Genomic DNA, 24,848 nt, shown 5'->3' on the forward strand with positions numbered 1-24,848 from the left:
GTGAAAGCCTTGTGAAGACTTACAGAAAACGTTTGACCTCTGTCATTGCCAACAAAGGGTCTATAACAAAGTATTGAGATGAACTTTTGTTATTGACCAAATACTTATTTTCCACCATAATTTGCAAATAAATTCTTTAAAAATCAGACAATGTGATTTCCTGGATTCTTTCCCCCCATTTTGTCTCTCATAGTTGAAGTGTACCTATGATGAAAATTACAGGCCTCTCTCATCTTTTTAAGTGGGAGAACTTGCACAATTGGTGACTGACTAAATACTTTTTTGCCCCACTGTACAACAGTTAGTACCTTCTTCCATTTGTCCCTGATGGGGCACATACCATAATACTATGTCCTCACAAATAAGAAAGCTGTCAAACTGAAGTGCACATTACCAAACGTTACTATGACCACCATCATTTTATAGATACATTTAATATTAAATACATTCAGAATCAAAGTTATTGGAAGGAATCATTAAAAAAAACAATTCTCATCAAATACAGCTGAACTCCAGCCTCGTCCTGATTCCTTGGAAGCAACCAGGGCCACATTCATGTCATAGTTTAGTCTCCCGAAACTGCGCACTTTCTTGTCTGAGGTGTAAATTTAAGTACTGTAAATCATTGTTTTCCACTCCCACACTTGCGGAGACACCTGGTGTGTGCGGGGTGAGTCGAGTTACTCACTCGCTGGAGGCGATTTGACGTATGAAACTGTATCATTGCAACACTGGAGAGACGTAATTTCTCACTGTTGCTGCTTATTGCTGTAGCAACTACTAAGAAGAACCTGTTCACTTTCCCTCTGCGAGGGTGGGGCAAAGCTTTATATCGCAGTGGAGGTTGATAGTTATCATTCAGTAGCACAAAACGAGATACGAGAGTCACGAATGGAAGGTGAGATCCGAACTTTAGATTGAAACTCGATGTCTCGTCTGCTGGATATTCGGTTTTTTTTTACATTCATTCTCTTTTTTTGTATTTGCAGAGCTAAACATACGACATGGTAGCCTGGAAAAATCAGAAAACCTCCAGAGGCACAGGACCGAGGGCTTCGGCAGCACCGCGGCTTTGGTGGTGCGAAGAGGAGCCCCGTTCAGGGTCACTCTGCAGGTGGAAGGTCGCCCCTTCAACCCCAAGACCGACACTCTGAGAATCAAACTCTCGCAAGGTACCCGCAGATTCTCATGCTTGCAAGCTGGTGGCGCCTGGATTTTCCTTTGCCTCATTGTTGTTCCTCATTCCAGGACGGCACTACATGGTAATGCCAGTCGCCTTCTCCAAGAGGGTGTCCTCCCGCCGCTGGCAGGCCTACCTCGAACTGCAGGGCCTGGATCTACGCAGACCCTCTGTGTTCATCTCCCCTCCAGCCTCGGCCTCGGTGGGGGGCTACAGGTTCGAGCTGTTTGCGTCCAAACAGGGCAAGTGGAGGAGATGCCTGAGCGGGAAATTCATCCTTCTCTGCAATCCCTGGTGTCCCGGTGAGCCTCCGACCCATCCCCTTGGTAATGTATGCATATAGAACACGTCTGTTCTGAGTTTCTTGTTATTTCTTGCAGAGGATACAGTGTATATTCCGTTCGAGGACCAGAGGGAAGAGTACATCCAGAACGACTCTGGGCTGCTGTTTATGGGGACAGCGCTCAACCTTGTGTCCCGGCCATGGTCGTTTGATCAGGTAAGAATGTCACAACTGGTTTTTTTGCCTTGATTGTCGCGATGGAAGCGTTCTAAAGCAGTTCAGCCTCACAACTGAATCATTTTCTGTGGTTTTCCTGCTCTGTAAAGTTTGAGCCTGGTGTTCTGGAGGCCTGCTTGAATCTGCTCCATGTCAGCCCTCAACACAAGAAGAACCCAAGGAGGGACTACGCCAACCGGAACAACCCTGTCTACCTGAGCCGGGTGGTGTCGGCCATGGTGAGTGCAGATCAACTTTTGGAATAAATCGCTGCTGAAAAAACCAGTCAGACCACATAAACAGTTCCTATTATAATAACATGTTATGGCATGATCCAGAATATAACACACACCTACTGCAGAGACACACTGTCATCATAAGAACATTTAATGAATAGCTTTTAAGGTGTCACTGTTGGAACGCTTGTGATGTCCCAGCATGCTTCGGGAACTGACTTTTTCTATTGTTTAAAGATCAACTGCGAAGACGACCATGGCGTCCTGAAGGGGAACTGGTCAAATGACTTCAAAGAAGGAGTCCATCCTTCCACATGGTCCGGGAGCGCGGACATCTTGAAAAAGTGGGCCCAGTCCAACTACAGCCCTGTCAAATATGGACAGTGTTGGGTGTATGCAGCTGTCATGTGCACAGGTGATTTTAAAAGTCGGGCTATACTGGGCGACATCATAAGATATGTGCTGACTTGGAGCTTGACGTCTGGCGTTTTCCACAACCCAATGTCCTTACGCTGCGATTGTGTCCTGCAGTCATGAGAGTTCTTGGAATTCCTTGCCGCGTCGTCACCAACTTCAACTCAGCTCACGACACCAACGGCAACCTGGTGATTGAGGAGTACTACTCTGAGACCGGCAAGAAGCTGAACCACAGCAAGGACAGCATTTGGTATAGCAGCTCTACTTAAACTGGGTTGCCTGGTAGGAATTTCACATCTTGGGCCCCTTTCTAACCCCCACTATCTATCACAGGAACTTCCATGTGTGGGTAGAGTGCTGGATGGAACGTAACGACCTGGGACCCGAAATGAATGGCTGGCAGGTCCTGGACCCGACCCCCCAGGAGAGGAGCGGAGGTGCGCGACTCATCCTGCCCATCTGGTTCTAAAATATCTTGTCTCTGAATGTTAAACTTAACTGCAACCCCTCCCTCCCTTTTTTTCTTTCATCCCCGTTTCATTGCAGGGGTCTTCTGCTGCGGCCCGGCTCCGGTCCGAGCCATCAAGGACCGCCGCACGGACCTGTTTTTTGACATCCCCTTTGTATACGCGGCGGTGAACGCTGACGTTCACTCCATCATGGTGAGCAAGGGCCGGGTGGTGAGCCACAGTAAAGACACGGAGCGGGTCGGAGCCTTCATCTGCACCAAAGCTGTTGGTTATCCCAGACACCAGAACATCACCAGAGACTACAAATACATCACAAGTATGAGCCGAAAAACAGTAAACCCCTTCAGTCATGTGCTAAAATACAGTCATTAAGGCTTTTCTGATCTTGTGTTTTCACTCAGGTCCAACCTCATCCCTTACAAGAAGCTCCGTGGTGTCGGACGACTCTACGTTACGGAGAGGTAATCTGAAATTCCAGCATAAGTCACACCTCATGTTGAAAGCCACATCACATCATCCGAGGTGCCAATTACCTTTATTTTCACTTCGCAGGCTCGTCCAGTGGGATCGCAGTCTTCCTGACCTTGGATAAAGCTCCGGTTGCCGGGGAGCCCATCCGTTTCACCGTGAACGCGGTCAACAAGCAGAAAGTTGCTAAAATGATGAAGGTGCACCTCAATGCCCAGGCGAAGGAGTACAACCACAGCCCCAGTGAAACCTTCTGGGAAACCCACGGCATCATAGAAATGTCACCGATGGAATGTAAGTTTACGCCCAGACTTCACATATCTGCTTCTGAAAATGCAACAAAGGTGTTTAATGTGTGCCCCCCCCCCCCCCCTCTCTCTCTCTCTGCAGCCAAAGTTATTAAGCAGCAAATCTTTCCAGCTCAATATGAGGACGTGGTGGGAGACGACCTGATCAACCTCGCTGTGGTCCTGGAGGACATGGCCACCCAGGAGCGGGTCCTGGCCTCAGAAGAGTTCAATATCACCACCTCTCAGCTCACCATACAGGTAAATACGCTGAGCTACTCCTTAACTAATTATTTGTGTTTATTAGATTTCTTTTTGAGGTCCAACGTTGGCCACCAGGTGGCGTTTATCAGCGTTTCCTTACATTCATACATTGTTGCTGCAGCATCCATTAACTGCAGGTCACCGATCTAATGCCATGGCCACAGTTACCGACTATAGCAACCATTTCCGAAGCACCAATTACTTGTTTTTAAGGGATGATATATGGAAAAAAAACTTGACACATTCCCCTTTTTAGGTTGAAGACTCAGTCATCCTCAACAGAGAGCAGACGGCCACGGTGACCTTCTCAAACCATTTTTCTCACCCTGTGAGTGGAATCCTGACAGTAGCTGGGGCCGGGCTGATCCAAGGCAGGGTTCATTACAGGTATGAATCTAACTCTTTGTTTAAGAATACAACGAATGTTCCGCTTGAGAACATCACAAATATCAGCAGGATTAATGAAGGCTGGGTGTGCCGTTGTCCGGTGCGTTATATAATTGTTGGACGTCTTTGGTTTGCGTTGTTTGTACACGCCCTTGTGACTCATAAAATTCCTTGAATGGTGCACATTGGTTGTCAACATTTCATAAAAACAATAGGAAGCTCACCTGGAATAAGTGAAAGTGTTTGACTGCAGCAAGACTGCTGCATTTAACTCGTCTCCCCTCTTCCTGCAGGATGATGGTGCTGCCAGGTGGGAGAGCACAACAGAGGATCACTTTCCTCCCCAGAATGACAGGAACAAAGATGCTGCAGGCCAGCCTATCGCTGGCAAACATTAATTCCACCATCAGTGGTTTTAAGATGGTCTTTGTCAACAAGGGTTAAGGCCTGTTTCCATGGCCTTTATCTTTGTGTGTGTATATGTGTGTGTGTGGGGGGGGCGCATTTGTGTTAAAGTAGCTCTTCAACCTTCGCACTGCTGCAGACATCCTGCGTTATTTTTTTTTCCATTTTTGATTTAAAGATGAATAAATCTGTATTTATCAAATTATTTATGTTCCTATTTATGCGGATATCTGTATTTTACTTGAAAATCCTTGAAACTTGAAGCTATTTTTTGGCATTTTGCTTGATTAAAACCATTGTAAATTGTGAATTTGCCTCAAACTGGTCTGAATGTCGTTGAGGGGAAACTGATGCCTGGTGATGTTGTCCAGAGTCATGTGTCCCATATCAAGCGTCTTGTTAGCAGCACCTTTTGTCACCCAGTGGTCAGACTATTAACTGGATCAAGATCAGTAAAATTGCACCTGGCACTGCAAAATTTATTTAACTACTAATATGGCCCTGTTATACCTAAAGCTGCTTATTTGCATCACACTCTACTACTCAAATAAGTAATCATTTAAATATAATTTGATTAATTGATGCTTGGAACAATAACATGCAAATGCATTATCTGTATAATAGTAAATGATGAAATAGGGGTTAAATTGAATAAAATGTTTCAAAATAAAGCATGTTCTTAGATTTCACCTATTTCTTTTCTCGGTCCTCCCAGAAGAGGGCGCACTTTCATCACATTTCTCTATTCTGCCAACTGGTTTCTTTTCCTTTAAATCCCAGACGCGTTTTCTGAAATGAAACACGAAGCACCTTTGCAACATTGTCATTAACTTATATATTTTTTTTATTAATCTATTTTAACTGTCTGTCAAAACAATATAGCATTATATACAAATCATAGCAAAGCTGACAGGCAGTGTAATGGGCACATGCACAACCATACCACTTCATTTATATTACAAACAGGTTACCGGGGAGTTACCAAGGTCAGAAAAGGAGGGATTGAAAAGTGACAACATATACAAGCGGGAATCAAAAGGGATTTGAGAACAGGCCAATCATACAGCATCTTTTCTTCAGTTTTTTTTCATTCAATGAATGGAAGAATACATTTTTTTAAAACCCCAAATCCCCAAACTGTTAACACCATATTGTTGTGAATTACACAATAATAAATAGCTCACATTTTAATGGTAAAAGAGAATAAGACTTTTTTTTATTATTATAATACTCTGACCTATTAGAATATTACCAGATGTTTATAGTCATTATAGAAGCAAAACAAGTGGAAAATAAGAGCAGAGGATATTTTTGATGCAAACTACAACCCCCCCCCAAAAAAAACACGAAAGCAAAGCTTTAAAAAAATCTGAGCTCTCCATTTGTTCGTTCACACTCAATATGCTCAAAAGACAGGATGCAAAACTGCATTCAGTGCATGACTTTTGTATGTAAAGAGATGAAATAAAAGGCATGAAGAAAAAAAGGAAACTTTTTTTTTCCCCCATCATTCTTCGGGGTTATTTATAAAGTTTTTGCCCCATGATTTTCTTTGGTCTTCCATTTCAGTCCAGCACATGTGGCTTCTTGTTTATGTGTCATCGTGTTCCTCCTTCCACACATCACATCCTTGCAGTTCTTCCAGCATCCCTGCGACGCTCTCCACTCAGGTGCTTGTAAAGTACAAATGCCTTCTGCCAAAACCTTTGAAGAACAATACTGACTCTGAATCAGGCTGTGTAGCTGCACTCAGGAGTTCAGGAAGGCTTTTCTTTCTTTTTTTTATTTTGGAGTTGTCTGCTGTTGCCCTCTAGAGGTAATCCAGCTCCAGTGCATGACTCAGGGCTTCCAGATCGGCACGACAGGACACCCTCCAGAATGGCATGTTCTTCTGAGAGCAGAGAGACGAGAATAGGAGACTTCATCAATGATTTCCGTTTACAACTGACTGCGGTGTCGCAGAGATGTATGTGACAAAATAGACATGGAAAAACATGCCAGCCTGGACTGTTTTTACACAGTTTCTGCAACGAAAAAAAACACCAAATGTGTGATCATAAACTGCTGTGGATTCCTCTCCACCCACATGGAGCGAGACAAAAGGAGCTGCAGGAGCACAGAGCGTTGGGGGGGAGGAGGGGTTAAATGATTAGTTGGGGTACATTTTTCAGCCGTCATGCCAAAGGACAGATAGAGCTGTACCTTCTTGGCAACGGCCTCTTCCTCAGCTCCGTCCCCGATCACCACGTACACCGCTCTCCTACCAAACCGCTGCGAGATGCGTTCAAAACAGCTCTCTTTGCCTTTTAAGAGGAGCAGGTCAGGGATTAAAAACACATGAAGGAAAAAAAGCACTCTTAAAACGACTAAAAAGGAAAGCAGCAGTTTTAAGTCCTAAACAGAATTTCCTCCGATGTCCCCACCTGTCTTGGTTGCACTGTATATGTTCTCTATGGGGAAAGCTGAACCAAGCCCATACAGTAAGACTTTGGAGAGGGCTGGGATGAGCTGGGTGGTGGTGACCAGCACATTCACGCAGTTCGGTCTGGAACGGGACAGCACGGATGTGTTATTACTGCTCCCAAATCTGGGAGCTACCAGCAAATAGCCCGTCCCTGCACTGGTGACCAACCTGGAGTTGATGAGCGCCAGGGCTTTGAGCGCCTGCGTCAGCCACAGGTCGGTGAGAACCTCCATCTCCCTCCTCAGCTGAAGCCACTCCTCTCGCTTCGGGCTGCCCAGCAAACCTGCTCGGCAGAGCGAAGCGTCAGCTTAATCCAACAATGACAGCTGTCCGCCGCTGTGCACCGGCTGCGCTGCAAATTCCCCCCGTGTCTGTACAAAGTCATGAAATACTGCGACGACTGATAATTGTCCCATTTGACAGAAACTATAATTAGTAGCGAAGCCATAGAAGCGGTAGCATCACTGTTTTCACCAGCCTTCATAATAGATCATAATTGCTCTGAGTCACTGTTGCTGCAGGGCTTGAACTATCCCTGCAGTGTGCATAGTTCTGGCTGTTTACTCATAATAATTTGTCCATTGTGGTGAAGACGCGCCTCAGTAAAGCTGGCGGTCGAGCAGCAAGCAAACACATTGGCCAACACTTCATTAATACTACTGGAATGTAATTGCTGTGATTAATATTTTGTGGAAACCTTAGGGAACATGCATGCACTTTGAGAGGCAGCATACCTAAATAATTTTCCAACCACAACCCCCCCAACTTTGAATGGCATATGTGACCCTGCCGGACCGCAAATATCACCCAAGAATGTGTCTAAACTTATATAAAAACAGCCTAAAACTCGAAGATTCTGACATAACCGGACAATCACGAGATGGAACAGGCCCCGCCCACTTTTGGCTTTCTCATTATATTCAAACCACATTCAACCATTATTAAATGTTTATGTTACTCAAAAACATGTAGGGAAACATGACCTTACCCCCAACATTATTCTTATATGTGTTGTAGATCTCCTTAACTCTTCGATATCTGAAAGCCAGTTTTCTCATCCAGTCAACCCCTCCGTGGACCCCAGAGCTCAGGCACAGGGAGCCGGCTCCCGCCGGACCCTGAAAACCATCCGACCCGAAATTGTAAGTGCTGTGGGATGACAATAACCGGAAAACACTCGTTAGAAATCAAAGTTAAAGACTGAGGAAATTCTTTCAGCAACGTTGTTTATTCCAGTTGCCTTTGCCGCTCGTGGAACATTCCTGCTCATATGCTGACCAGCACATCTCCAATAAGGTTTTCTTTTCTGGCGAGAATTCCAAAGAGGCCCAAAGAAAATGAGGAATATTCCGCATGGATCTCAAGCTAAGGGAAGAGGACCACAGCGTCTACACAGTGAGGTCTTCCTCATGTCGATGTGATTGTGCTTCAGAATAGAAAAAAAAAAAAAAGGGTATACTTTTCTAACCATGCATAAATCTTCTAGTAGGAATGAATATAAAAAGCATATTAGACAACAGCAACGCCAAGTGCAATAAAACAGTATTCTGCTGCTGTCTGTCTCTTTCTCAAATTACTCCCGAAAATATCCTAAAGTGCTTCAACAAGTTTATGCAATAAAACGTCTGGACGGAGGGAGACAGGGGGACCGATAAAGAGATATTTTTGATGAGAACTGAAAGCGTTGGTTAATCCGGTGACATATTATATGAGCGAGGAAGTTCAGGAGACAAGCACTTGCTTGCATGTATTCACACAGACGCGAACACCCTCTCCACCCCCCTCGCCGTTCACGTCGCCGCCCCCTACCGAGGGCAAGTCTGGTTCAGCAGAACGGGCTGTGGGTTTGTCAGTGACTCGGGGAGCGAGTGCCGCGTTACCTCAGATCCTGTCCGTTGTCGTCTGACGCCACGTCATCGATGTGAACCTGGTCGCATTCCTGGGAAATGGAAAAGAGAGCGGATGTGTGAGGGGATCTGTTTCAGAGCGCGGCCCGTGCACAGACAGGCCTGGCTTACTGAGACGAGCCTGTGGGGATGATGGCTCCAAAATCAAAACCCATAAATCAGTGTAGATTATTTTAGTTATTACATTCGAGATATCACTCGGTATTAAAGACGAGGTGAAAGTGTCAGCGTGTGATGCAGCCAGCTGTTATTGTGCAACAACACGAATTTGTTCCAGTTTAATTAAGTAATGAGTGGGTGAGATTCTATACTCCACAGCTAAAGTGTTTGGCTCAGGAGATTGTCGGTTCAACTCCCCGCTGACTCGTAGGACTTGCTTTTAGCTCAGTCTGACCCAGTTGTGGCACCGCCAAGGTGCCCTTGAGCAGGGTACTGAAACCCCAAATACGAAGGGGCAGCTTTCTACCTCAACAAAGAATGTTGTGTCTGTGCACTAACAGAGTGGAACACCAGTAAGTATTCTCCTAATTTACTGGCCTAATCTGCATTTTTCATGCAGTGACCCAAGACAGGCAGGGTCGCGTATTGTCTTTCAGCCATTCTGAGGCAGATGGAGACCCAATCCCATAGTCTCTACATCTCCACATAGCTTAATTCCCAGGGGCTGTAACCCATCTCCGCCCATATCAGGGCCTGCAGAACATTCTTCTTTTCAACTCATTTCAGAATTCTGAACCCAAAAAGTCACGTACTAATTTCGACTGCAAACAGCAGCAATTACACCGTTAGCCACTGACGCAGGGTTGCTGACATGGAAGGGACAAGATAATTGTACGTCAGGGCTTAGCAGCGTCTGTCATCCTGCCGCGGCCGCCTCCTTCAGGGATTTGTAGAACCTCAACGACCAACCAAGAGGTAAGCCCTGAGTTTGCAAATGGCTTAGTTGGCTCCTTTCCCCCTTTCCCTACTCTTCCTTGTCCTTTGTGACTAATTTTCTTCTGGGCTGGTTAGACACACACCTATAATCCTAAAACAAAGTGCACTTGTTCTCTCCCTCTCTCTAGCTCTCTCTAATCTCTTTCTTTGTCATACCAGAGCAGAGGAATTCTTGACAAGAGAGAGAAAAAAGGTTTTTCAGTCGCTTGCACCTGAAATACCACCATTTTGATGTTTTTTCGTTGTCTTTTTTTCCAGGACATTGAGCGACGTCCTTTTTAGCTGTGATTTTTCCAGAAAATAATAAATAATATTGTTTCTCAACTGAGGAAGGTTAATACTTAATGCAGAACACTTGGATCGATGATTTCTACAAAACCAAAGTTTTACACTGAGTTAAAAAAAAGAAAAATAAGGAGCTGCTCAGCAGAGAAAATATTCATACTTGATTACTAGTTCACAGGTTTGCTGCTCATGTTTTGAAAGTTTGAAACTCAAAATGACTGGAACAGGGCGGTAATTCGCATAAAGTGGCCCAAAATCCCAACCTGAAGAGTCCTGACTTCGATATAAACAATGTGGACTATATCTTTCCGTTGATCTAAGGATCAAACCCGGCTCTGAAAAGGTAGACGGTAAACGTTAACCTTTAACGTCCCCTGAATTTAGGGAGCAATCGGTGAAAACGTAGAATCAAGAGGTAAATTTTGTAATTCAATGCAATAAAAAGCTTTGGGAGAGAAATAGATAGAAGGGAAACATTCCAGTTAGAGTGGAGACGACACTTTGCATCTGTTTGAGACGGGTTTTCAAAGCAAAACCGACCGATGTTGCTCAGGTTGCGGCCAAGTGGTGAATCTCCTCACCTCCAAGTCATTGAAGAAGAGTCTGGAGTCGGCCAAGTTGAAGATCATCTCCTCCATCCACAGCCCAAGGGACACGGCCTTTGAGGAGTCCTGATGGACACACGGAGTCACTTATTCATTAACCTCCCGGTAAATAAACATAATAAATAAACATGCCAAATGCTTGTCTAGGAGACGCTTATCTCTCTCTCTCAGAAGGACGCACACACTCCTATCTGTCACTCACACTTTGACCCAGTTCAGATTAAATGGTGCCTGCTGTTGCTGGAGGATCCAACACTGACTTCACCAATAAGGAAACAGTCTGTCCAGGCGGACAGTGAGCGCCTCTGTGATTGAGACAACAGTCATCTTGGATTTGGAACACTTCACTTCATGAGTCTGGATTTGTGTCCCGTCAGCTTCCAACTGAACTATCTCGCTACTGTCTCTTCAAGAAGGCCCTACATCAAATGTTTTTAATACGCTACTGTCTGATTTCACTATTTAAGTAGTTCTGATTAGAAAAATCCAGCACAGAGCCGACCTCAATGCCAAAGTGCTAACGTGTCCGTCCATCTAATAGTTTGCTTTTTGCAGATGTTTGTGGATAGGAAAATATCCCAACAGCCAAATGACATTTTACCATTACAAGACAAACCTCAGGCCACTTTTCTGATAGTTTTGGGGGGGGGAAGTCAACCCCAGCCACTAAGTTGAGTCCAAAAATGGTCATAAACTCCTACTTCTGGAAAGACATAAACCTTTTTCACTTCAAATTCTATTCAGAGATTGATATCACAAATGTTATCACTATCAAAGTGGGTGAAAGTTTCCTCTTACGTGCAATACAATAGTCATAAATAAGTATACTTTGACATAATAACTAATGCTCTATCATAATTGTGACTGAACTATTTATCTTTTTATCTGCTGCTTTGTTTAATGTACTTTTTTGCCAAATCTATCTCCTTCATGTTGAAAAAGAAAGTAGCCAACTGATTAGTTGTCATGGCAGCATCTTGGTTACAGCCGAGGGTGTCAGCAAAAGGTGAAAGTAAGACGAGTGCATCTCAGACGAGGAGGAAATGTTCTTCAAAATAAGTGTTGAGACAAATCAACGAAGGAAAAAAACATTCTGTCAACGTGGAGTGACGAGGGAGAGGGCAGCGGGAGTTCACGGGTGGAGACGGCGAGGAGAAAATAAGGAAGGCGAGGACTGAGAAACACGGGTGAGGAGAGGAGATGAATGGAAAGCATGAAGAGGGTGCGGCTAAAGGCTTAAGAGAGGATTGTGCTTGTCCGATCGCTAAAATAATTATCTGTAATTACCGTCCTATAGCAGCGAGGATTGCTGCACTCACGCAGGATGAGGGAGACAAAAAAAGGAGGAAGTCAAAAACAAAGAAAGGCTTTGAGTTCCCACCTCTGAGACGCTTGAGAAGCTTTTATGTAATGAAAATAAAAACAACCTTGACAATAAAACACATGTTTATTTAGGATGTGCAGCTTTAAATGACTTGACTATGTGTGAGTGTGTGTGTGTGCGTGTGTGTGTGTGTGCGTGTGTGTGCAGGTCCAAACATTTATGGCAACTTTGTAATGTAAAAGGGTAAGAAATGCATTCTGGGACGTCAGAGTGTGATGAGCTTCTACGCTGTCTTCACACTTTGGACCAATAATCTCTTTTCTCTTCACCCACTTCATTTCTGTGTGTTTGACTTTTGATGTCAGCCTCGGTCCCACAGAGCCTTGCTGGTTTCAGCAGCCAGGAGGGGGGCTCGCCTGGAATTTTTGGCACATGACTCACTTTTGGAGACATCCCTTTTCCCGGTGTCTTCTTTTTTTCCCCCCTCGGCTTGCTCTCCGAGATGGAGGAGAAAAATAAAGAAACACGCGTATCCAGAAATGCCGCTCTCAATCTCCCACCAGCCTTGCGTCGTCCCGCGGGGGGAACCGTGAGAATTCAAAACACGGATCCCCAGCCAAAACCAAGAAATGCACCACTGTCCCCCTCCCCACCTCCCTTTGTCAGCTGTGCGTCTGTTATGTAAAGGTCCCCGATGGCTGTCAATCACGCCACGGCGTGCCGGAGTAGCTAAACAACCCCTGTGCATTATGAAAAGAAACAAGAGGGCAGAAAGGCAAAAGGGCCAGCGTGTGAACCGGCTCAGGGATCAGACCCTGAGATCCTGCACAGCTACGGTTCCGAGCGGCTAGACAAATAAACACCTGAGACAAAGCTTGCTTGGGGCAATCACGCGGTTTTTGTCGCGAGTTCCATGCCAGCCTGCTAAGCGTTCCCTACTGATAACCGGCGTGATGCGCTACCATGCGTTCGCTCCTCGGAGCGAGTAACAAAAGAGGGAGCGGTGGCGTCCTACCTTGCCAAATCGTGAGGAGAAAGTTCCCGTGAGGAGCGAGTGGAAAATGATGATGGTTTCATCCAGGTCCCATATAAACACGCGCTGCGGCGAAAAAAACAGACATGTGATGCTAACCCCGTGAAGGTTTTCTGTGCGTGCGTGCGAGGCGGAGAAAGAAAAATATTACCCAGAAACGCTGATCATTTTCACAACTGCGAGCGTGTGTTTACCTCTATATCGGAGTCCAGGGGTGGAGCGGGGTCGCTCACTCGTTTTCTCCCCCTGAGCTTCCCATCTGACCCCCTTCGTGCTGGGACACCCTCCTCTTTACCTGGTGTGGGGGGGCTGGGTGGTGGGTGGTACTCTCCTAACGCGCAACCACAGAGTTCCTAATCAGCCTGTATTCTGCTACTTTTTTGCATTTTAGCATTTAATTTCCAGGTTGAATCAAAGCCCCTCGGTGCCACAGAGAATCCCCTTTAATGGACCACTCACCTGCGTGTGACTCTGGGCTGTGATTGGGCAACATGACGTGGGGATCCGGGTGCTGATAGGCTAACGGGGCCGCGATGGCAGCCGGGCTGATGTTGCTGCTGGTTAAATAGGGGCTGTTGTAGTGATGTGAGTTGTAATACGGCGAATACTGACTCTGACTGTAGCTTGAGTACGCCGAGAACTCCTGCCAAAGTATTAGCACGATCAAATTAATTAACAGGTAAAATACAAAACAACTTTTTCCGTTAGCACGAGAAACCTGTTTTACACAGGCTGGATTGCCTTGTTAGTTAAAAATAAAGAAGAAATGACTTGTTACTCACTTGTTGGGCGGGGTTAAATGGGGTTGAACTGGAGATGCCGTGGGTGCCCTGAAAAATTCCTGATGAAATTCCGCCACCTGAGAAAAGATACAAGGGACAGACAGTTATGCCAGTAAACCTGTGGGAGGTTTTATTAGGTCACATCCAACACTGACGAATCGACGACAGACGTCTGCGCGGAAGACGTGATCTGCTGTCAAATTTGACTCCTTCCGCCGGTGGCAGCCTGGGGCTGCGGGGGCGGCCGGTGAGATTTATGACTGACTATACAGTACAGGTGGGAAAGTCTGCAGCCTCCCTCCAGGACAAGAGTTTCTCTCTCAGCAGTTTCCTGCACACAGGTGCTTCCTTTACATTTCTTGGTTCACAAGGCTAAATTGCTCAAATTTTATGGGAAACTGCATCGGCTGTCTAAAAACACATCTACAAGAGGGAGAAAAAGACTCAAAATCAACTTTGCGGCGCTTCTACGTGAGGATCAATTCCTCAATGAGCCTCATTGATTAACTTCTGGGATTCTGATGCTAATGTTGCTAACAGGTAACCGCAGTTGAGGCAAAACTGATGAACCATCTCTGACCTGAGTATAACCATCTGTTTTTATACCATCTATACTACACTGGACATGAAATACCAGCAGCTTTTGCATATGCATGCGTGCTTCATCAGCCCACTGTTGCTCTCTGCGGCTCTCGGTTCTTTATTCTCCTCTCTCCTCTGCATGACAGACAGGGAAATAATGGCCCGATGGAACAACCACATTAAAACCTCCATGGACATTAAAGCAGTCTTCAAAGCGACGAAAGGAAAAATACAAGAGGCCGATGGAGTAAACATAGGAAGGCTCCCATAGTCTCCATTTGGTTTCCGTTGGACGGGTGTGTTTTTTTCTCCTGTCTGTCCATGTGTGTGTCTGTTGTGCACGATGACGTGGAAACATTCTGAAAGCCTACAAACATTTGGTCGCTGTGGCAGTTTATTACCGTTTGAAGTTTGCAGTTAATGATTTATGCATAGAACTATTCAAACAAATGCATTTTGTTTGGAAAGAGTGTCACTCAAAATCCAAACTGTGCAGCATTTTTTTTCAAAAAAAAAAAAGGAAATCTCTTTGTTGGTTTACCAAGAGAGCAGCCACTGAAGGCAGATTTCATCCCCCCCCCAAAAGAAAATAAAAATGGCTGGATATTTACATCCTATAATGTCCGAGTTATACCCCTGAGGACTGATATGGAAAACTGGACTGATTGCATCGTTGGATTGAACCATTATTGATAAATGGACCTCTGAGGATAAAGTTTGGGTTGGGACTGCAACAGGAATACTGAAAATTTATTTATCTCTGCTTTTTTCCTCTATCTCTATTTAAAAAAAGTAGCTGTGACTTGCAGGAAGTGTATTATAATCATGATATCTAAGAGCTCTGGAAAAAATTGATTGATTTAATGTTTATTTTAAAAATTAAAACCCCTCAGATGACCACATTATCATCATATTTGAATATGATAATGGCACAACACTTTCTTTTACAATCTTAATACATCATGGCCTAAATTTTGCTCTGTGTGCTCTAACACAGACAAAAAAGTCTCATTTCAGGCTTTATGTTTCATCTACAATCATTAATTGTAGCAGATTTACTTGAAAACAGCTTTTATTTGATTATACCCTGGTTATAGGTATTCACTTAAACAAATGATGGAAATAAAGCATTCCCTTATTAATCACATGACTCTAAAAACTACTGAAAATAATTTAAGAAAGTCCCAATAACATGGAATGTGCTAAATGTCAACAGCTGCACGGACCACATGAAAACCACTGATAGTAACAAGCTTCCTCCACGTAAAGTTACACCAATCTGACATTCCGTCTAATAAGATGATACCTGTATATGCATGGATGGGGGGAAGGTCCCGTATAGAAAGGAAATAAAAGAGAAGTCACCAAGTCTGCAACTTTAAATCCACCCTCTCCTCATTATAAAGCACCTTAACCTCTCCCCTCTCACACTCAAGGTCAATTTCACGCTGCTTCGGGGCCGTAAAGACGAAGGAGGAATGTACACAGTCTCAAACACAGACACACACACACACACACACACACACAGCTACATCTCAATTGTCTATTCTTCCTCCAATATTGTTTTTCATTTTCCGTCCTTCCATCTGCAGCGGCCTTCCACTCTTCCTCCGTGCTCTCGTTTCCTCCGACAGACTTGAGCGTCCGGGTGTTGCGGCGCTGGTCTGAGCGGAGAAAGTGGGTCTGACCCCGAGAGGAGCGGAGGGAAGCGGAGAGGAGGGGGGGGGGACGTTTGACGCCAGAAGTCCAGACCGCAACTAATGGAGAACAGGTGTGGCGGAGAGAAAGAGAGCGAGATGAGGAGGGAGGAACGAAAGGAGGGAAGCAAAAGATGGATGCTCCTTCCAGCAAGGCTGAAATCAAAGCCGGCGTGCGCAAGGTGTGCGTGAGTGCGTGTGCGCCCGGACGTGCGGCGTGTGAGACTGACCGTGTGTGTGTGAGTAGCTGTAGAGGCTCTGGCTGGGAGGAGTGCCGCTGAAGTTTGAGTAGCCGAGCAGTCCGGTCTGTCCTGGCGAGTGACTCAGGCCGTCTTCTGTCTTAATGTCTGCGTACGGAGACGTGACATTGAGAACACGTCAGAGCCAAAAACAACCCCGGCCTTTAGCCTTCACTCAGCGTTGTCTGCTTCTTTGAAAAACCGCAGGCGTCATTACATTTTCGGTAACTTTTGCCAGCGGAACACCAAAAGCCATTAACAAAGTGAGAAAACACAACAAAAAAACCCTCAAATATGTTGCTCTGCCAAATTAAGGCCAGTCGTTGGCAGATTTACAATCAGATTGGAGTCAGAGACATAAAGAACCCTAAAATTCCACCACGCTAACTGATCTGAACACTGACACACGGACACAACACTTCTCCAAATCTGGGTCCTCGCTGTTTTAAATGATGAATATTTGCTCGCACTCACTGTACGATGGCACGCTGTAGCCCTGCGTGTGGTGAGCGTATGGCGCGTACGGCCCCGGAGGCTGCAAGGCGGGGCTGTACTGAGTTTGTCCGTAAGCGGCCATGTTGCTTCTCCCCGTCAGGTGATGGCGGAGGATCAGAGGAGCTCCTGGTGATGAGTTCTTCTCTCTCTTTATCTGTTATTATCAGAATCATTTGAAGCTAAGAATAGTTTATTATAAAAGTACAAGGAATTTCTATTCATCAACAAACTTACCAGCAACAAATATGAAGACTATAGAAGTCTTGGAAATTCCTGGGAGAGAAAATTGATCCGTCAGGAAAGACACCATTAAACATTGACATCTTCCCACCTTCCGTATACACCACCTTTGTATTCATTGAATTCAGATACTGGTTAACGTGTCAGTTGAACATCTCAATTTCCTCCTAGTACAGGCTCACCTGGCTCTTCAGAAAGGGCTTTGATCCCCCTCGTCCTGTCGCGCCGCTTGATCAGTCAGGTTCCTCCCGAGCCGTCAGCTGCCGTCTGAAAACATGGTACAGGTATGCAGGTGAAGCCAGCGGAGGTGAACATAATGGATTTCCTCCAGTTTAGACAGTGAAATAGCTGCGAAAATGCAAAGAAAGAGGGGGGGGGGCAGGACTGCTGTGTGTAGTGTTGACACGCGGAGCGTTGCCATTAGCGACAGTTAGATGATGAGTGACAGGAGCCTGTGAGTTGACATTGTTTTGCAGGCTGCTGACTCGCTCTGCTGCTCGACAAACGGCGATCACAGCGTCTGGAACCTGGGAGGGAGGAACTAAAGTGGTCCGATGTCATGGCGATAAGATCTCACACCAGAACGTGTCCTGCACAGAGGGTGACAACAGAGCTGCACGCACTGAGCGTCTCGATCGCTCGTGGCCCCGTTCCGCCCGGATTTGAGGAATTTCTGTACATGCCTGCGATTACATACACGTGCACGAGTCTCTAGTTGCACCAGTAAAGCAGACGCATGCCCTGAACTCATATTGAAGAGGTTTGTTTCTTGTGCACATTTTTAGGCCCAGGAAAAGAAAGTTTTCTCCTGGAAGGAAAATCCAGGTGGGTGGAGAAGGTATGCGTTCCGTGGAATTCTGTCTCCACTGTCCATCTATATTTAAAAAACTCAAACGATCATACAAGACCTGGCAGCCCGGCTCGGTCCGTTGGATAGCAAAGAATCTGGCAGAAGCAGCCATGTGCCGAGGAGGAAATGCATGTTTTCAAATGGCATTATGGGAGAAGGCCGCGTCCGCTTCAATCAGCGCTTTGAAACAAACGTCAGCGTTGATATCAGTGATATTTCCAGTGGCAGGAAAGCCCCGAAAACGCAGAAGGTTTTCAAGATTTTTTCATAAACATACTCAAATCAGAATGTTTCCGTGTCCACGCAACATGCAATTATGTGATCTTGGCTCAGCAACGTTACAAAGTGACTTGTCAAAACTGATCTATTGTGATCCAGCCCTCTCTCGCACTCTTCTCTCTCTCTGCCTCTGGCCCATTCCAATCTGGCTGAGTAGCAACTTAATGGCTGACCTTTGACCCCGCTGACAGTGCAGTGACATAGACAGATGACATTCATGAGTTATAGGGGCATGATGAGGATAGGAGGGGGGAAAAAGGAAAAGTTGCCCTTGGGAAAAAAAAAACAGCCTAAAGTGAAAGAAGGAGTAATAATTTAGTGATCAATGGATTCTCTCTCACCAGCTTCTCAGAACTATAAAGGGCCAAAGTTAGAAAGAAAAACCGACTTCTGCAATCATCGTAGTCGGGGAGCCATCAGAGACCCGAATCTGACCTTTGCCTCAGACAGTCTGTGAAAGTTGAGAGCGCGACTCCGACCCCAGAGCGCAAAGGGAAAATAGGGAAAATGCTGTTTTTCCTTCGCATTTCCTCGCAGTTGCCGGGGATCAAACGCGAAGGCGACGCCTGTTCGGAGTCCTCCTGATACGCGGGCACGCATGGGCTGCGTGCGATAGCGAAAAGGCACTTCCTGGTTCAGGGTGAGGCCTGGGAGGAGGGCACACGAGGCCATGAGAACAGCGGGACACCGGAGGGAAGATGAGCGCGGATCGGCAGTGATGTGGAGAGCCGAGGGTTGAAACTGAAGCTAAAACAAACCCATGAGGGCCATGGGGGGGGGGCCACGGGGGCCACGGGGCCGGTCCCACCAGCTTCACCTGGGTCTCTGGGCTTTGCCAGAAAGCCGCTCCTTTCACGGGTATCAAATTCTGACTTTTCTGTCAAAGCGGCTCCGATCTTGTATTTCTCTTAAGCCGGCCTAGCTAGCACCTCTGATCTTTTCTCTATTAGACATTCTGTAAATCTGCCAATGACCCCCCGACACTCAAACACAGGCAAACAGCATCGGAAACTAAAAACCATAGCTTAAGTAAGATTCACAAGACCTCCAAGGATGAAAGGAATTAGATTTAAGCATTATTTAGTCAAAAAAGAGAATAAAAAGTGTAACTAAAGATGGATGCAGACAATCTGGGGAGTGTTTCCTGTTCCTATTATATGCACCTCTGTCTACGATGCCATACGACACGCATGGCGCGTTTTGACCTCCGCGGCTCCACAAGGTGACGCGCAGCTCTCTAACCCCGACATATGGGAGCCCACCTGGAGCCCACAATTGAGATGCTCAGTGAGGCAACGTGCCCGAGGGGGGGAAGAGTTGGGGGAGGTTGAGGCGCTGCTGCTCTCTGCGCCGCCGCTGAAAGGCCCCCAAACAAGGACGCACTATTTGCGTTGAGGGGGTGAAGGCGGGGTGGGAGGTGGGTCCGGGGGGGGGGAGGGGGGGTAATGTCTGCCTCTTAAGTGAAAATCTGTGCCATCTGCCAACAGCTGCCCTCCTCAAACACACTGGACGCAGACTGAAGTTCAAAATCAGAATATGAATCCTTTACATCCCTTAAAATAACCCTCAACACGTAATAGGAAGGTGACATTGAAACTGCTATAAAAAACAATATTTGTAGCTTTTTTCCTCCATCCTCGCAACTTTAAATCCAAATCTGTCCGTATTATGATGATTTTCTAATGACTTCTTTGTGCTGTTGCCTCCCCAGAACCACATTTGTGTTTACATGTCCACAGAGCCTGAAGAACCCTCCCTCGCTTTGATGTCCTACTCCTGACGGTAACCTGTCACGTTTCCGTTGACGCCACATACCATTCTGACATCTGAGGAGAAGCTATAAAACACAAAGCAGACGAGTAAGATGCTTCTGACTTTCTGTCACCTTTGCCTTCGCGAGCTGACAGTCAGGTTTCCCACGGGCTCGGTTTATTTACTTCACCAGCCGAAAAGACGGCAGCTTGAGAAACTAGTTAATAACTACACAGTTTTAGTGGCACAATTAGCAAAATCCACTTCGTTTGCATAATGATGTTACTGGCCGTGACTTTGGAATTACTCTTTGGCAGCATTGAACCTATCGCCAAGTCTGATGGGACTCTGAAACTGAAGGACTCTCAGTGATCAAATCAACAATGTCAGAACTATTTTTTTTCCCTTCATCGCCACATTCTTTTAATCCGAAATTCAATTTTCAGTCACTTACGCTTGCTAATCCTGCCCTTAGTTCCTGCTCAATCATGCGCGTATCCCTGCGGACGCAATCCGACGATATCCCTGACAATTCTGTCCAGAATCCGAGACGGACCACCTACCAGAAAAGGCCCAGGCTCTGGCTCTCACCGAACCGGTGCCCCAGGACGGGGGTCAGAGCGAGGGACAGCTGGTGGACCTCCCAGCAGATCAGGAGTGGGTGTGGGGTTGAAAGACTGGGCTGACCCCAGTCAGATGGTGGTCTGGCTCCCAGGTAAAAAAACATCTGGTCCAGTGAGGGGAGGATGGCCATACACTACACACTACACACACACGCGCGCACACACACACACACACTCACATTTGTATTTCTATTATTGTGGGGACTTCCATAGACATAATACCCTCCCTAACCATCCCACCTAACCCGAACCCCAACCTAAACCCAATTCTAACCTCAACCTTAAAGCCATGTCTAACCTCACCCCCCCACTCCCCCTCCCCCCACCAAAATTGCCCTACTTCCCAAAAATGTCCCCACTTTGCTAGAAGAATGGATATTTTGGAACTCATTATGTAGCAAGTACAAGTACAAGTACACACACACACACGCACGCACACACGCACGCACACACACACACACACACACACACACACACACACACACACACACACACACCACACACACACACACACACACACACACACAGACTGCTTTATTACTCATTATAACAAAAATGTGTACCCCTCACCCAACAGCATTAATAGTTACCAACAGCTGGCCAGAATGTACCTTCTAGTGGCTGAATCACAGTCAGTGCAGACATGATGAGTTCAAATTACATCTTTTACTGATAGATTTAACGCACAAGTGCCTGAGCGTGTTAATAAAAGATTTGATTCCTTCACGGACAGTTGAAAACGTGGATTAAAATAAAAATGTGTAAAAGAAATTAAGGCACTCGATGGAAAACAGCTACAAAATAATATCAGGCGAAACAAAATCGGAGAGGAAAATACTCCCACAGGGAAGGACGGAACATTATCAGGTGTCCTTTTCAATGGAAAACACCCGGAGTGTCATTATTGAGCATTAAAAGAAAAGAAATATAGTCAGTGCTGCAGGACTGCAATGTGTGTGGCTTCACGATTCCAGAGATGAGCCAGAGAGAGACAGCTGTTGTCTACTGACAGACACAAACACTCTTTCTCTCTCTCTCTCTCTCTCTCACACACACACACACACACACTCACACGCACACACACACACATGAGTTACTGACACCAACTGAATATGCCGAGGATTAGAAAAGACTTTCTTTCTACTGTCAACAATGACAAATACTTTATTTTCATGGAACTGTCTCCCTACAGCAGCTGCCACCTTCTGCTGTTGGTTCAGTGTTTTGCATATACAGGAGGTCTTCCAGATGACCGTTTTGTTCTTATTTACAGGCAGCACTTTCTGAAACCGAACTGATAAATGGCCCCACATCTCATACTGCACATTTGACTTATCAGCATTGTTTTCACTCACTGTATTTATATCACACAAACCCTTATCAACACTGTTTGATTTGCAGGGGGAAAGCAGTGACGGCTGGTAAGTGGAAGCCATTTAAATCAGGGAGATCTTTGTTTTGTTGGTGAGTTGACATGGAGCTTCTCTGTGGGTCCGACTAATCCAACAAGCACGACAATGTTGGAATACAGTCAATGCATGTCAGACGGGGAGATTACGGCTGCAGACAGATGCACTTTGTGCAAACTTCTATGCAAAATAACGCGGTGCAACAAGGGCAACGAGGGCGACGCGGCGCTGTCATGGAGAGAGAATAGCAGCGAAGGCTCACAGAGGTCTGATTCAACCTCAGCGAGGGTCAGCAAGGCTGAATGTCTCCCAAAGAGAGAGAGGGAGGACAAGGGCCCACAGAAGCTAAAAGACTTCACCAAAAAGAAATATAATGGAATGGCTGCAGATAAAGTCAGGAAGAGCGGAGCTTCCTATGAAAATATTTATCATTCCGCGAACGTTTGGCTACAGAGGCTTTTGGAATTAATTTGTGTTTTCTTAAGGGGGGCTCCGGGCCCTGCAGGATGGGGGATACTCCACAGCTCAGGACTTTCTGAGCTGCTGTGCTTATTCACGATTTATTGGAGCCAGCAACAGAAAAACGGCTGAGGGGCAGGGAGAGAGTGCCACGGAGAGGAGAGAGTCCACAAATATTATTACGAGAAGAAAAGAAGTGCTGTAAATCAAATGCACACGAGCCAGTGCCCACTGTCTCAGAGAGCAGATCCTGGATGTGGAAATATGAAATCTGATCCGGCATCTTTGAATTTCGTCCATTTATTTTATAGAGACAAGAAGACATCCGTTTATTATATTAAAAAAAACTAAAACAAAAAGCTTTTGAGAGGTGGCAGAAGATTTATATTCCGCTTAGACTTGATGGAATCTTTGTCGATCTTGGCAATTCTTAGTTTTGGTCTTGCCCAGATCTTCATATATCTGCTTTTACGCCGTCATGAACATGACATGTAGGTATACCGATGCGTTCAATGACCTCCAACAGTTATGCTGTATTTCAATTTTACAATGAAATTGTAGATTTCTCCAGTGTTTCTGTGCTTATCTACACATTTCAAATCAAAAACTTCCATCGACCAAACTTTCAAATTTTAACATATTTTGCTTTCCAGACATCCATTTCACAAAAAAACAAGCATCAACAAACCAAAAACAAAGGAAATCATTAATGTCTTCACCTGTGACTTCCAAATTTGGCAAAACAATTTTATTCTGGAATCAAGAAAGGATCGTCAAAAAATATGAATACTGGCCATTGAGAAATGCTTCCAAAGCTTCCCTGATTTAGTAAATGGAGGTGGTGCTGATGGCGGGTGTCAGTGATGGGTTTAATCTTCTGAGGGATTTTTAAGTCTTGTATTATTTCAACAAGCAGCAAGAGGTGCTCAATAACAGGCCTCCGCTTCCCCCACTCACTTTAAATTTCTCAGCAGGAAAATAAATAATTGTTTTATTGTCGATGAAGTAGGTTTTGTTACTTTTAATAATCTCGAATGTGCTCTGGATACACATGGTGGTCGGAACTGACCGGATTTTAGCGTTTTGTTAAAAAAAATAATGTTTTTTTTTTTTTTTTTTGCAACAATAGCCTCCAATCCGTGTTCATTTAAATAAATTTAAAATAATAATGGTAAAGTCTTTTTTTCTCCGTTTCATTTTTCGGCATGACTGAAATACTATCATCCCAATTATTCCGCGTCGGCCTGCACAACTAAAGCTTTTTAAATAATTTACATTCGGGAAAAATTCTGTAATTATTTGACAGGCAGTTTCACAACGGTATTGATTGTTCGTGCACGTTTAGAATTTAAAACCTTTATAAGATAACCACACTTTTAAAGGATTTACTTTAACGCGCATTTGAAAGCATCGTCGGCTACTTTTAACCGCAAGTGTCGCAGACACGTGACCGATGTTAATGAAACGAGGTCAAACTTGGAAACTGCTATTTTCCACTTACCATCATTCGGAGCGAAGAGAAAGAATCCGAGCAGCGCTCAGAGCCGCTGTCTCCCCATCAAGACACCGCGGACTTTTCCTAAAATGTCCCTGGAAATCCGCCACAGAGTCAGCGCTCCCGGTGACTCGCAGGAGGAGGACGAGCGCAAGAGACAAGCGCAAAGTGGCCGGACGCGCACAGCTGACAGAGTTCTGCAAAGGCTCGGTCACTCTCATCGATCTCGCGTCTGTTCCCCCCGCAGCTTCAGGAGCCTGTTTGCTTTGACGGCGGTGGGGAAGTGATGTTAAGTAAATGGACGAAGAGTTCTGGTTCCTCCTCCTCCCCCCCTCCTCTTCCTCTCCACACACTGCTCGCAGCCTTGGTTGGGTGCGTGCGTGCGTGCGTGCCTGCGCGCACCTTATCTCAGCCATTCTCAGCAGAGCTGCTGCTTCACTCCTCAGCTACTTATCTCCTCCTTTGAATCTTTATTTGGTCAAGAGCTGCTCTTCGTGCGTGTTTACGCAGAGACTCCCGAACCATTCAGCCCGGCTCAATGAAGCGGCGCGCTCTCTGTATGCGCTCCAGATAGCAGGGTTTCCAGGCTGGGGTAAACAACTCCAGGCTATTGACAGTTTTATCAAGGGTTTATCTTTCGCTGTGGCCGAGCCTGGATGCGTCCAGGGCCGCGTTTGTTGTATCCAGGGAGACCGTTTGGATGGACTTCATATAGGATGTTTTGTATCCCAACTCAGCATGTGCTAAATATTTTCAGTGAGAGATTCAGGCAATAGGCC

At 45.6% G+C, this 24,848-nt stretch overlaps 2 protein-coding genes across 2 annotated transcripts; one reads left to right on the forward strand and one right to left on the reverse strand.

Moving 5' to 3' along the window:
* The first annotated feature begins 645 nt into the window (after positions 1 to 645).
* tgm5l (transglutaminase 5, like) lies at positions 646 to 5,297 on the forward strand. The gene is made up of 14 exons (XM_057031414.1): positions 646 to 898; positions 990 to 1,172; positions 1,249 to 1,482; positions 1,561 to 1,679; positions 1,790 to 1,918; positions 2,153 to 2,330; positions 2,447 to 2,582; positions 2,666 to 2,769; positions 2,879 to 3,118; positions 3,204 to 3,263; positions 3,355 to 3,564; positions 3,661 to 3,818; positions 4,078 to 4,208; positions 4,502 to 5,297. Exons 1-14 carry the CDS (start codon positions 892 to 894, stop codon positions 4,650 to 4,652), a joined length of 2,040 nt encoding a protein of 679 aa, XP_056887394.1. The 5' UTR covers positions 646 to 891; the 3' UTR covers positions 4,653 to 5,297.
* A 136-nt stretch (positions 5,298 to 5,433) lies between these two features.
* Positions 5,434 to 24,430, reverse strand: eya2 (EYA transcriptional coactivator and phosphatase 2). Its single transcript, XM_057031448.1, has 16 exons — positions 24,076 to 24,430; positions 17,385 to 17,469; positions 17,197 to 17,235; positions 16,942 to 17,116; positions 16,459 to 16,575; positions 13,950 to 14,026; positions 13,627 to 13,810; positions 13,362 to 13,498; positions 13,150 to 13,233; positions 10,787 to 10,876; positions 8,958 to 9,016; positions 8,066 to 8,226; positions 7,246 to 7,360; positions 7,037 to 7,158; positions 6,816 to 6,916; positions 5,434 to 6,504 (listed from the first exon to the last, which is right to left on the reverse strand). The coding sequence occupies exons 4-16, from the start codon at positions 17,042 to 17,044 to the stop codon at positions 6,424 to 6,426; spliced, it is 1,431 nt and encodes a 476-aa protein (XP_056887428.1). The 5' UTR covers positions 17,045 to 17,116; positions 17,197 to 17,235; positions 17,385 to 17,469; positions 24,076 to 24,430; the 3' UTR covers positions 5,434 to 6,423.
* Between the last annotated feature and the right edge of the window lie 418 nt (positions 24,431 to 24,848).

This window comes from Takifugu flavidus, chromosome 4 (assembly GCF_003711565.1).
Source record: "Takifugu flavidus isolate HTHZ2018 chromosome 4, ASM371156v2, whole genome shotgun sequence".
Taxonomy (NCBI): domain Eukaryota; kingdom Metazoa; phylum Chordata; class Actinopteri; order Tetraodontiformes; family Tetraodontidae; genus Takifugu; species Takifugu flavidus.

What these genes read in the sequence shown, in the direction of transcription:
- tgm5l (XM_057031414.1), top strand. An exon ending in GGCCATGGTCGTTTGATCAG is followed by an intron (nt 1,680 to 1,789) that starts GTAAGAATGTCA and finishes TGCTCTGTAAAG; the next exon opens with TTTGAGCCTGGTGTTCTGGA. An exon ending in CCCCCAGGAGAGGAGCGGAG is followed by an intron (nt 2,770 to 2,878) that starts GTGCGCGACTCA and finishes GTTTCATTGCAG; the next exon opens with GGGTCTTCTGCTGCGGCCCG.
- eya2 (XM_057031448.1), bottom strand. Translation starts at nt 17,044, where the DNA reads ATGGCCGCTTACGGACAAACTCAGTACAGCCCCGCCTTGCAGCCTCCG. An exon ending in CAGCTACTCACACACACACG is followed by an intron (nt 14,027 to 16,458) that starts GTCAGTCTCACA and finishes ATCTTTTCTCAG; the next exon opens with GTGGCGGAATTTCATCAGGA. An exon ending in ATATAAGAATAATGTTGGGG is followed by an intron (nt 7,361 to 8,065) that starts GTAAGGTCATGT and finishes TCTGCCGAGCAG; the next exon opens with GTTTGCTGGGCAGCCCGAAG.